The sequence below is a fragment of the Patiria miniata genome, unplaced genomic scaffold (genome assembly GCF_015706575.1).
Source record: "Patiria miniata isolate m_02_andy unplaced genomic scaffold, ASM1570657v1 HiC_scaffold_25, whole genome shotgun sequence".
Classification (NCBI taxonomy): Eukaryota; Metazoa; Echinodermata; class Asteroidea; order Valvatida; family Asterinidae; genus Patiria; species Patiria miniata.
In genome coordinates this window covers 10,755,288-10,767,325 of record NW_024037064.1, presented here as the reverse complement: position 1 = coordinate 10,767,325, position 12,038 = coordinate 10,755,288, and the positions used below count along the sequence as shown (strand labels likewise).

The following is a 12,038-nucleotide window of genomic DNA, read 5'->3' as shown; positions in this document are numbered from 1 at the left end:
AGCATTCTTGGGTTCGTGATGACAATTTTTTTTTAAACAAAGAAAAAAGGTCATAGCTGCTCAAGAAAATGACATTCCCAATACTGGGGGGGGGGGGGGGGGCAATAAGACATACCTGGTGTTTGGCACTCGGTCCCATACCATCCCTCGGGGCACAGACACACTTGGTTCACACAGGTGCCGCCATTCATGCAGGCCATGGGACAACGACTCTCTGAAAGTGAACAGATTATGATCAAGCTTACATTCATAAATAAATACAAATGTTAAAACTGCAGGAAGCCTCTGTGATAAAAGTGATAGCATGCCCAGATTGGTAAAAGAAAGTCTCTCTATTAATGCTTTTGCTAATCCCCCCCCCAATTAATATAAGCTCCTCCCCTTACCTTCCCCTTGCACCAAGAGTGTCACTGTTTGGCGTATGGGTCCCACCATGCACGTGTAGTCCCCTCTGTCATTCAGTTGGATGTTGTGGATGATCAGCTGTGTGGTGAACTGGTCCATGTTGCGAGTGCCGATCACTTCATTCAGGATTCCTAGGCAAAGAAAATGAAGTCAGGTATCCAGACTTGTATTCGAGTCCTCAAACCTCTACACTGAGTTCTCGATGCCAAGTCTGATTGAGAGTTCCAAGTTGTTTGAGCCGAGTGTGAGTTCAAGTCACGAGTCATTTTGGGTTGAGTCAAAGTTACGAGTCACTTAACAATTCAAGAAATGAAATCCGAAACCACTTTCATGGGAATGATCCAGTTCGGTATCTCGATGAAGTAGTCCAGGTCAAAGGTCATTCGGGATGAAATGGAAGCGTCTTGTAATCACAATGTTACGTATACAGTGGAACGTCTCTATAACGAACATCGTGGGATCCACAGAAATTGTTTGTAATAGTGCTCGTTCGGTATAGCGATTTTCACACATTCGTGGCGCCCTCTTTTTCTCATTGTTATTGTGTGGTTGCATTTACAAACCACGGGCAGAGTCGCCAAACTTGTCCATTAATATTTTCAATTCCGTAGCAGAACTTCAGAAGTACACCCTGGTAGTTACTAGAAGACGACTTCGAACGCGTGCGACTATTGAATCATGTAATTACACAGTTTTTAAAAAAAGCCATTTGTTGCTCTTCTGTTGATATTTCAAACAACAATGGTCGGTACGTTTTGTACACAAAACTTGGGAGCCAAGGCTGATGTTCGGTATAGCTGAATGTTCGGTATAGCGGCGTTTGGTATAGCGACGTTCCACTGTATGCCCATTCTGCTTGTAATAATCCCGCGAGCGTTGCGCGACCGTCTCATTGCGTGTTCATGTTCCTTCGCTCCATGACCATATCATTGAAATACCCAACTGGCTTACTATGCGTGTAAAGAGTGGCACATTCATTTGTAATTTGTTATAACTATGGAAGAAAATGAAATGTACAGGTTAATATAAAAATTTAAAAAATTCAATTCAATAACTATTAATATGCAAGAAATATTCTTCTATTCTTCATATTAAAAATGGGGCATATTTGTCATTTTGCTGCCGAGTTCAAGTCACTAACATCTATTCTGAGTCTGACATGTTGAGTATGAGTCATTGTCAATTTTGACTCGAGAGTCAGTGTCGTCCATGAGGTGTAAGTGCTTCTAGCAGCTTTCCGAGTTAGGGCCTGTAAACTCGGAAAGAATACAGTACTTCTAGCGGTACACTGTTTAATCCCTTTGTCAACAAACTGGCCCCTGTTATCAGATACTGCTGCTAATCCCCTGCACTTGTCAATATGTGGCTTCATTACACTATTAGTGATTACAAAGCCATCGTTTTGGACAAAGGATTAAGATAGATTAGAGGGCTGGCCAGTTTACAGTTACATTGGCTGTTTTCTCTCAGAAGTTTCTAGTGGAGGTTACTCGCAATGTCAAAAGTGTGACTTGAGTATGTACTGCAATAATTCTTAAATTATTACTTAACAGTTTTGATTTACCTTCGTCAATTTTGGCATCAAACTGATCCAGCCATTGAGGGTTTTCAAAGGGGCTGTTCTTGGACACTTCGCAGGTCAGTTCGACGTCCTCACCCACGTCAAAGACCTGCTTAGGTGGGCGTCGGATGGTCAGGAACACACCAACTACAAGATGAATAAGTCAAGGCAAGCCTGGTAAAACTGCTCCCAGAGCACAATATTCTATTCACTTGATTTGTAATTGAAAGATCAATACAGGCAAATTCCCAGTAAAGTGCGCCTCGAAGAGGTTACCACAGAGAGTCAATTTTTCGCAGTGCATTGTGGGAGACGGTCAACAAATTTTCAATGGCGCCGGACGCTTAAAAATGTTAGTTTGTCCGGTCAGTAGGTTCGTAAGTGTATGATTCAAGCATCTTTTTCTATTTTTCTTTTTATCAAGATGTGGTGTTTTTTTGTGAGACGGAAGAATGCGTTGCCTCGATCTATCAAAAATGCTGTCAAGTTGTCTACTATTGGTTCAAATCGCAGCAAGTCCGCCATGTTTCTGTCAACAATAAAGTTGAAAAATTGACTCTCTGCGGCAACCTCTTGCTGGTGCACTGTATTAGGAACGCCCACATAATCCTGTCAGCATCTGTATTACATTGTAGTACATTGTGTTTATTCACTAGAAATTCAATAAAACCACAGAGCGCTCTGGTGGTTTCGCTAGAGTGACTAAAGAGTCAAGCTCCACCTACTGTGCACGTTGGCAACAACACATGCGCCTCTCCAATGCCATATTGCATTGTTCTAGCTGTACTCTTTATGCCCACATGCATCATGAGAGTATACATGTGTGAACCAAGCAACACAAGACTAATGTACATTTGGCGTAGGACGCTGCATCTTCAGGAGAAGAGCGTGGTTATGCCGCCGAAATGTCCCCCCCCCCCCCACTCTTCTTATCTGGGATTTGTACTGCGTTACCTGGTATGTTGCATCTAGGCCCTATGTATCTGTCTGGACACTGGCAGATGCCACTGAAGCATGTTCCTCCGTTCTGGCAGGCTGGCTCACAAGGTATATCTGTAAGACAGACAGGTGCAATGTGAACTTTAATTTTTCACAGTCAAAAGCCAAACTCACATATTTTGTATCTAAAATTGCGAACAGCAAGACCATTCCACACAAGCCACTACAGAAATTGCACTAAAGATGTCATCAAAAGGAACATGACAAAAATTAAATTATATAAATAAACAATCAAAGTATATTGCTTTTTGCCTTAGGGAGCCATTCAAATTTTCGATAGTTTAAAAATTTAGCATTTTTTTAAAATTGTTTTGACCCACCCACCCACCCACCCACCCCATTTTTCAATCCTAAAATACTGATTTTCCATTCAATAAAAAACATAACACATATTTAGTACAGTGACGGCGGAATGCAGCTTACCAACAACACAGCCCACTAGCATTCCCCTATAGGGGAATTCACCTGGAAACACGTAAAACTAGTCCATTCTAAATGGTAATAAAAACTATCAGCTCGCTCTAAAAAAAAAAAACTTTTGTCTTGGCGTAAAGAGGTGTAATGACTCCCATTATTCATGAAGTGTATTCAGAAATTGCAGTCGTTTTTGATAGAAAAAAATTTGAACTCTCAACTCGCGCTTTCCAGACGTGTGGGCCCTGACATGTTTATTGCACGCATATTTACCATGCGCAGAGCTCATGCAGGTTGTGTAAGTAGTCTTGAACACAAGTAGGTTTATTTTGTTGTCACGATTCGTTAGCGACACTCGTGGCGTGTATTAAGACAAAATGAACCTGGTATACCGCTCCATTTGCACGGGGCACTGATTTTACACATGCTTTAAGTCTAATTTCACTGGTCCCCATGCATATTGTGCTCCGATGGACGTATACACAATACACGGTACATTGTACATGTACCGGATGCATACTGTACCCGTATGGTATGGTACGGGCAAAGGGTTTATGAATCGGAGTGCAGAGTTGAATTGGCAAGTCCCAAGAACTTTTATTTTTCTATTTTCTTTCTTTTTTAATTGAGAAAAGTGCATTTCAATTAACAAAAATTTCAATAAATCAATTTGACCCACCCACCCACATTTTCGAAAAATAACTGAAATTTAAAAACATCGAACATTTGAATGGCCCCTTACCTAATCATTTCCTTAAAAAAAAAAGACATAAACGGAATATTCAAATATTTAGTATCTTTGGCACTGCCCAAGAATTTTGTCATTTTTTTCTGTACCTGTGACAGTGACATTAAAGCCCTGCCTGATTGGTCCAACTTTGCAGACGTACGTCCCTGCGTCTTCCAGATGGATTTCTCTGAAGAGCAGGCTGGTGGAGAAGGGAGACATGATCTCAGTCCCCATGTTGTCATTTTCACCTGCACAAAAACAAAACGACAGAATTGTTTGATGATAAAGTTAACCACAAACAATTTGAAAATATTGTTCAGAATCGTGCGGCAACTCTAAAATTCAGTCACTAGTAAAATAGCAATTAACGAACTTCAAACACTAAGCGGTGAGTGACTTGTATCGATCTTGAAAAGTTGTGTAATTTACTTGTAAAATAGATGATTTTCCATCACTACGCCACAACTTATGGCACATAAAATGATTGAACAAGTTACGCCATAATTGATTGTGCAAGTTGCGGACTTACGCAAAATGAGACTTTCGTGAACTGTGTCGTAAGTGAAATGTTGCACATCATGAAATGTTGCACAACTTATGCAATAAATTGAGGCGCGAGCGGAGTTGCGCAATTGCAGGTTTTGTGAAATCGGCTGCAGCATCTGTATTGGAAGACTTTTTCCCCCAAAAAACTCTCCTGGTTGCCCAAGTCATTGTAAACAGCTTTCATAACATTAAACACAATTTACGAATATAGTAGACCATGTGATATTTGTTTCAAGAATTGGATGTTGCGGTCACGTAATGACATACAGTTCTCATCTGCACTGCATGTATATAGTCGTGTTCCCTAACGTGGCGCACTTCGAAGCTTACCCGACTTTCCTCGTGTAGTGTTGCCAAACCTCTTTGTTGACAAACCTCAAATTCATGCAGTAAAACACTAGTACTTTTACCTTATAAATGCTTGCTATTTAACCTCTGTGAACAAATTCAGTTTCATAAAATTTAATCCGAAATTCAAAAACGGTGGCGTCCGGAAATTGGGCACAAATTGGCGGAGTGTTCCCTAGCGTGGCGCACTTGAATAAATCTCGGAAAATTCCAATTTAACATTTAAGAATTCCTGTAAACTTGATAAATTCTGATAAACAATTATTATCTCTACTTACATGCCCAGCCAGATGTTTGTCCGAAAATTATTTTCTTATTTTTCGGGGCATTTTTAAAGGGTTTACTTTGCACCTGAAAATAAAATCGGAAAATCACGCCAAAATAAATTGTTCTTCTAACTTTGTTACGGGTAAATAAACTCGCGATTTATGAAGAGGAGTGTTTAGAACTTGATGACATTTCACTTTCTTGGAAATTTCAGTTAAAACTTTCGCTCTAGGTAGGCGCTACAGGCGAAAAATCAAAGTGCGCCACGTTAGGGGCCGTGCCACGTTAGGGTACATCAACAATATCTCTTGAAATATGAATGGTTTCAAAGATTTGACATAAACTGCTTAATGTGGGCTACATAACCTGCTTGGTTGCACGGCAGTTGCCTGTTGGCATGACATCCAGGGCACATGGTGTTAGAGTGGAAATTATAGTTTAGGAACAGCTGTTATATTGTGTTTGTTCTAAATGTCTTCATAAAAGTGCAACTTTCAAACTTTTTCCAAATGGATTTATGGATTATGGGAAATAAATTCCTCATTTTCTTACCTTGCAGTTGACTGATTTGGATTCCGTTGGGGTTAATCCACATGGGCTGGCCGTAGGTGCTAGATTCTGGCACCTCACAGACAAACTTGATGGTGTCGCCGACCATGGGCGGGTTAGGGTCTGGGTTCTGCACGACGACAAAGCCATCAACTACAAGAAGAAAAGGAATGACAAGGCAGGCCTTGTAAAGCTGATCATAGAGCACACAACATTCTATTCAATGGATTCAGAATAGCAATTCACAGGAAGTCTTTTCATGCATCTGATGTACACAATGAGCCGGGGTTATCCTATATGACAGCACTGCCCGGCTCTCTTCACCAACCATCGACCAGTCCAAGGTTCTCCCTTAATGTCTTTTGTTTCACTAGCCAGTCGGACTGTGAAACAGACTTTCATCTAGTCTGCGGGCATTTTCACTAGGCCACAATAGAATTTTGAATTTCTGCACCAGAATGTCATAAAAAAACAATGTTATTTACAAAAATAAATTACTTGCCAAGCGGAGATTTTGACTTGTGAATAACTAAATTGTGATTGACTCGTAGACAACTCAGCAGTCCGCAGATTAGCATTGAAGACATCAACAACAACAAGCCCTTGAGGAAAATGATGGACAAAATTAAAGTGAGCCTCATTGCTACTCATTTGTAATTTACTCACCAATTTCTTCACATGCTTCCCCTGTGAGTCCAATAGGACAAATGCATACCCTGTTGTTGCAAGTCCCTCCATTCTTACACTCCGGGAAACAGGATGGCACTGGCAAAAAAAAAACCACCAAAAAACCCAAAGAATTAACCAAAACAAACAACTAGAAAACAGAAAAAAGGCAAAACAAATTCAAATGCTTAAATCAATTTCAAATGAATGTCTTAAAGTGCTTGTCCAAAGCCATAAGATAAGTTTTACATAACAGCTTCGGATCTTTACAATATTTTGGTTTAACTAACAGGTACCCTTTATACATGTATTTCTGGGTGGGAGAGGCAATTGTAGTAAGGCATCTTGCTCAAGAAAACAAGCTCTATTTCTTTTTGATTAACTGTGCATACAACCTTTAACTGCCAGAAATCTTTTCGGGTTCGGCTTCGGGGTGACTGGTGCACTTTTGTTTGTTTTTGTTAAGAAAAAAATGCAACGCAAACACAATTTCAGTTATGTAACTGGAACAATGTTTTTATTTTGGTTGGTTTTGGTTTAATTTGTTTTTCTCTTCTCGCCTTAAACTTCAGGAAGTATAACTGTCCCAAAATTAGAATTCAGCAAAACAAAATGATGCTATGGTGCATCATTTTCCGATTTCTATCCAGTTCCCTTAAAAAAAAGATACACACTCCGTCACTGTTTTAAGAAAAATTTGGACCAGAAACAACACAATATTTTTTGTTGAACTAACTTCTCTTTCCCCCCCCCCTACTTACGTTCAACCACCAAGTCGTATCTGTATCTGATAGGGCCCGCCATGCACGTGTAGGTCCCTGATGAGGACATCTGTAGATTCCTGAAGATGAGGCGTGTGCTCTGAGGCGTCACCTGATCTGTGCTTAGTACTATGCTCCCTCCTGATTGGTGGATTAAAAAGAAAAAGTTTCCGCACATAATTCTAAGGACAAAATGAATTTTTCTGACACAGTTTCGGTAACAAACCAATCAATTAGACCCCAACCACCTATAAACACATGTGCCTCACCAATGATGCACTGCATGTTTCAGCTGTGCATTCAATATGCACGCGAACACGTATGTTTGACTTTTGTGCATGCATGTCAGACAATAATCACCACTATGATTGGTCAAAACAGAATTGGGCAAAGCTAAATGGATCGTTCGACATAAAGTTGAACTCGAGTTTCCATTTTTAAGTAAACATCAACAAAGCTCAGTTTAATCTCACACATTTACCATATGTGGTCTTTGTCTGTGCCAAGTTTCAAGTCAATCTGATTCATATGTGCAGTCGGAAAAAATACAAAAATTTAAAAAATCATAAAAATTCTATTGACCTCATTTTGACGTCATTTTTTGTTTTGCATACTAGTACCCACCAAGTTTCACACATTTCTCTATTTTTTTTGCATTTCTATGACCTACCAACCTATATTAAAAAAAGAATTTTCTTTTCAATTTTATCATGTTTTTTTCATGAGATATGGTAATATTTAATAAAATTCATACAAATACACATGACGTCATCATGACATCACCTCAATTTTTACATATGACAAGTACCTGTCTATGAACCTGCAAAGTTTCATGTCAGTCAGACATGCAGTTCTCTTGATATAAGACTTTGAAAAAAATACACCTTTAAAGTGATGTCACGTGACCCATGATGACGTCATCATGACATCATTGTCCACTTCTTACCTTGTTCGATGGGAGGGATGGGCCGGTTCAGTGGATCCAGCCAGATTGGTCGCCGGTTGCTGAAGGGACTGCCTTCCGGTAGGACGCAGAGCAGGGAGAAGTCACCTCCATAGACTGGGATGATGTTGGGCACATCTACTACAAGGTAGTTGGGATCTAAGACAAGATATTGAAGATGAAAGGGAATGTGGTATTATAGAAGATGTTTTTTGGAAGAACCACGTGGTTCGGATCTGAAGAGGGATGGCAAGAATGAAAGAGAAAGTGGCAGGGCTGTAATCTAGTCAATTACAGGCCAAATCACGTCAAATCACAAAATATACTCAAAAGAAAATTCAAAAGTCAATTGAACAGTCAATACAAAGAACAAGTGATAAACAATGAAAAAGGAATGCCTTTGTCACAGTTCATTGCAATAGACTGTTAACTTGGCTTCAGACTAGATGACTTGTGACTGACTTGATTACATCTCGGGAAAGTGGTTAGGAGAATGTTTCTTTCAGGCACCTGCAGGTAGAAAGGATCTGATATGGGATTTCTAGAGCAAACTGAAAGATGCCAATAACATGGGTCTCAGAAGAACCACTTAGTAGTTGGGATCTGATGATAGATGTCCAAAGCAAATTGGAGAAGATGGTTTCGTTTTACGAGAACCAATGAGAAAATGGTGAGTAATGAGGATACATAACGGAACCACACAGGTAGTTGGGATCAAAGAAGGAATGCCAAAAACAGGTAAGAAAATGTTTCTGGGAAGATTAGTCATGATATGATGAGGCGTGTCCAACATCTGGGACAAGTTTGTGGTCAATTATTTTTAGTATTCGCTGCAGTACGAACCAGCGTTGAAATAACAACAGTGTATTCAATCTGGGGTAGTTTCAAATTCGAATGTGCCATTTGATTACACAGCTCATTGAAAAAAACGTGCATTATAATGAGCATTGTATGTTACTCAAAGGAGTCAACAGTTAACTAAGGTCAGAGAGAGAAGTGTTAACACAAATAATCTTATGCAATTATATTATCATCTTATTTGGTATTTTACTCAGGTTTTTTTTGGGAAAATAGAAATTAAAAATGAAATTAACTCACCGATCTCCTCACACAGTTGCCCGATATAGCCAGGTGGGCAGCGACAGCCACTGAGTGTACATGTTCCGCCATTGATGCATGGTGGGTTGCACTCAACAACTGCAAAGTCAAGCCAAAAATAAAGCAGTTTGTTCTTTAAAGCCCTTGGATAACACCGAATACACAACAGTTATGTAATTACGCCGGTGAAGGGCAAACCCCAACAATTTACTTCTCCACGACGCAAAACATTCCATCATATAAATAGTGATTGGCTTGAGTGAAGACAGGCTTAATGATGATAATGATAAGTCAGTTAAATGTTTTGGTCATTACACCACTTTGAACCCTAACTCCCTACTCAGTTTTACTAAGAAGAAGACCTTGTCCGTCAAAATAGCTCACTCTGCTTCACAGAATGCTTCAGGACCAAATCTGTCAAATCCATATTGGTGCTGGTTGATTTTGATGGACTTGATAAACACATGGCTTGCAATACTTGGGGGATGGATCTTGATGGAGTTGGTAATTTGAGGTTAGGGTTAATGATTTCTTGTGCAAATACAAACAGTTGAAGGAAGGAATGACTACCAACCTTTGACTGTAATTACTACATCTGCTTCAAACGGTCCCACTCGGCAGGTATAGCTTCCCGCGTCCTCTGTGCTGATACCATTGATGTGTAGCTGGGTGGCCAGTTCAGAGACTGACTCGGAAAATACTCGGTCTGATCCTGTGTCTGTAATAACAATTGTAAATTCATTGCAATGACAATTGCTAAATCCAATTTCTACTCAGATACAAAAAAGAAAAACTTCTCTAATGTTCTCTACTGCTTCGTGAACAACGGATGATACTCCTACTACCTTGCGATGGACTTGACCATAAAAGTGATATGGAGTACTAAAACACAACTTCTGTGGTGCAAAAAGTGCTAATATGCAAATAGCCTAACTAGTTGAAAACTACCAGCTAGTTTTGAATGGCTACTCACTTTGTCTAGCGATGGGGATCTCTACTCCATCTGGTCTGATCCACTGAGGGTTGCGATATCGGCTGCTTGCATCGACTTGGCACAAGAGTTGCAGATTGTCACCAATGTTTAGGACCTGAGAGTCCATGTTGGGTACTTGGATCATGTGGGAACCTATCAACGAAACAAAAGTAAAACAAAACAAACATAAACCACAATTTGTCACCAATGTTTAAGATTTGAGGGTAAGGTAGAAACGTACAATGTACTACCTTGAAGACAAAGGAAACACAACAATTGAAAAACTTATAAAAAATGTCACTAATGTTAAAAAAAACCAACTGTCTGTATCAGGTACTTGGGCACTTGTGGAACCAAATACCAAGAGAGACAAATGATAAATAAAAATGGAATTGTGGATCTTTGCATTTTGGGACAGAGAACCATTTAAAAGTTAACCCTCCCTAATCCTCAACACTAGGGAGTTCTCGTTGAATTTACTGGTAGATATATTCTTCCCTTAAAATATCCTCTTTTATTCCAGGTAAAAGTTGGTCAAGCTCAAGTTGCTGAAGGTAAGATTGGTACCAAGGGTTTAAGTTGGTAGAGGGTCTGAGTTGGTGCCAAAATATATGAGTTGGTACCCAAGGGTGCATGTTAGCACCCAACAGTGTGAGTTGACACCTAAGAAACCAAGAATAGAAGTTGATACCTAAGGGTGCAAGTTGGTAACCAGGCATTCAATTTGGTACCCAAATATGCCAATTAGTATTCCAGGGTGTAATATGGTACTCAAGGGTACAAGTTGGTACCCAAGGCTATGAGTTGGTATCTGAGGGAACAAGTTGGCAAAGGTATAACTTAGCCATTTCTCCAAAGAATTATAGCAGTGTTCAGAAAATTTGATTGCAAAAAACTGAGGCTTACCATGTACGATGACGTTGTAAGTGTACTTCAGTGGTCCAGCGGCACAGGTGTAGGTGCCAGCGTCCACCAGTGAAAGGCCTGTGATGTAGAGGTGGCTGGACTTGAGATCAGGGTTTGTGGTGTACACACGACTTGTGCCTGCGAGAGCCAAATACTCCATGTCAAACATCAGACAAGGAAAAGTAACCATGCATATTTTTTTTATTTTTTTTATTTTGCTACAATGACATACCATCAGTCTGTGGGCCGATATCTCTACCCTCAAAATCCTACCATATAAGTATCTGTAAGGAAATGTTAGATCCCAATTCACACACTATAGCATCTCAGAACCTCATTAGGTTCCACCACATTTTAAATTTTTTAACCTGATTTTTTAACAATGGCCTACCAGCAGTGCGAGGGCCGATATCTCTACCCTCAGGATCCTGCCAAACAGGTCTCTGGAAGGGACTGTTAGGCCCAACCTCACACACCAAGACAAGAATGCTGCCCTCAATGGGAACCTCGGGATTGGTCTGCGTGACTCGGATGATGAAAGCATTGGGATCTAGGAAGATTATTAGAGAATTAGAGAACAAATATTAATAAAAAAACAGGTTTTAATAATGGGTTCTACCTTTCACTGACATTATTGTATTAGGAATGTACATCATAAACTGAAGACCTAGCATAACACACATGTATGAGGACAGTATATAATGGCCTTGTGCTTCTATTATCTTATTGGTTACTTTGCATCTTGGCTGTGCTGCCTCCTCTATAGTTTGATTCACCTACATCTCCTGCAATGTCATGCATCACGCTTAACACAGTATCCTACTGGTACAGGCGTAGATATTTAAGCATTAAAAGTTTAGGCAAAGCAACGT

General features: G+C 39.9%; 1 protein-coding gene across 3 annotated transcripts in view; it reads right to left on the bottom strand.

Moving 5' to 3' along the window:
* LOC119732952 overlaps window positions 1–12,038 on the bottom strand; it is a 243,974-nt gene that overhangs the window by 86,251 nt on the left and 145,685 nt on the right. For all 3 annotated transcript variants that reach the window (XR_005271660.1, XM_038206534.1, XM_038206535.1), the window contains 14 exons: window positions 11,558–11,716; window positions 11,167–11,304; window positions 10,261–10,413; window positions 9,862–10,005; window positions 9,288–9,386; window positions 8,193–8,348; window positions 7,247–7,387; window positions 6,486–6,584; window positions 5,823–5,972; window positions 4,217–4,357; window positions 2,921–3,019; window positions 1,970–2,113; window positions 387–536; window positions 116–214 (listed from right to left, as the gene is read on the bottom strand). Coding sequence is in view for 2 of the 3 variants with exons in the window: in XM_038206534.1 (XP_038062462.1) it covers window positions 116–214; window positions 387–536; window positions 1,970–2,113; window positions 2,921–3,019; window positions 4,217–4,357; window positions 5,823–5,972; window positions 6,486–6,584; window positions 7,247–7,387; window positions 8,193–8,348; window positions 9,288–9,386; window positions 9,862–10,005; window positions 10,261–10,413; window positions 11,167–11,304; window positions 11,558–11,716 (1,872 nt within the window). In the remaining variant the exon portion in view is untranslated. The remainder of the gene's footprint in view (window positions 1–115; window positions 215–386; window positions 537–1,969; window positions 2,114–2,920; window positions 3,020–4,216; window positions 4,358–5,822; window positions 5,973–6,485; window positions 6,585–7,246; window positions 7,388–8,192; window positions 8,349–9,287; window positions 9,387–9,861; window positions 10,006–10,260; window positions 10,414–11,166; window positions 11,305–11,557; window positions 11,717–12,038) is intronic.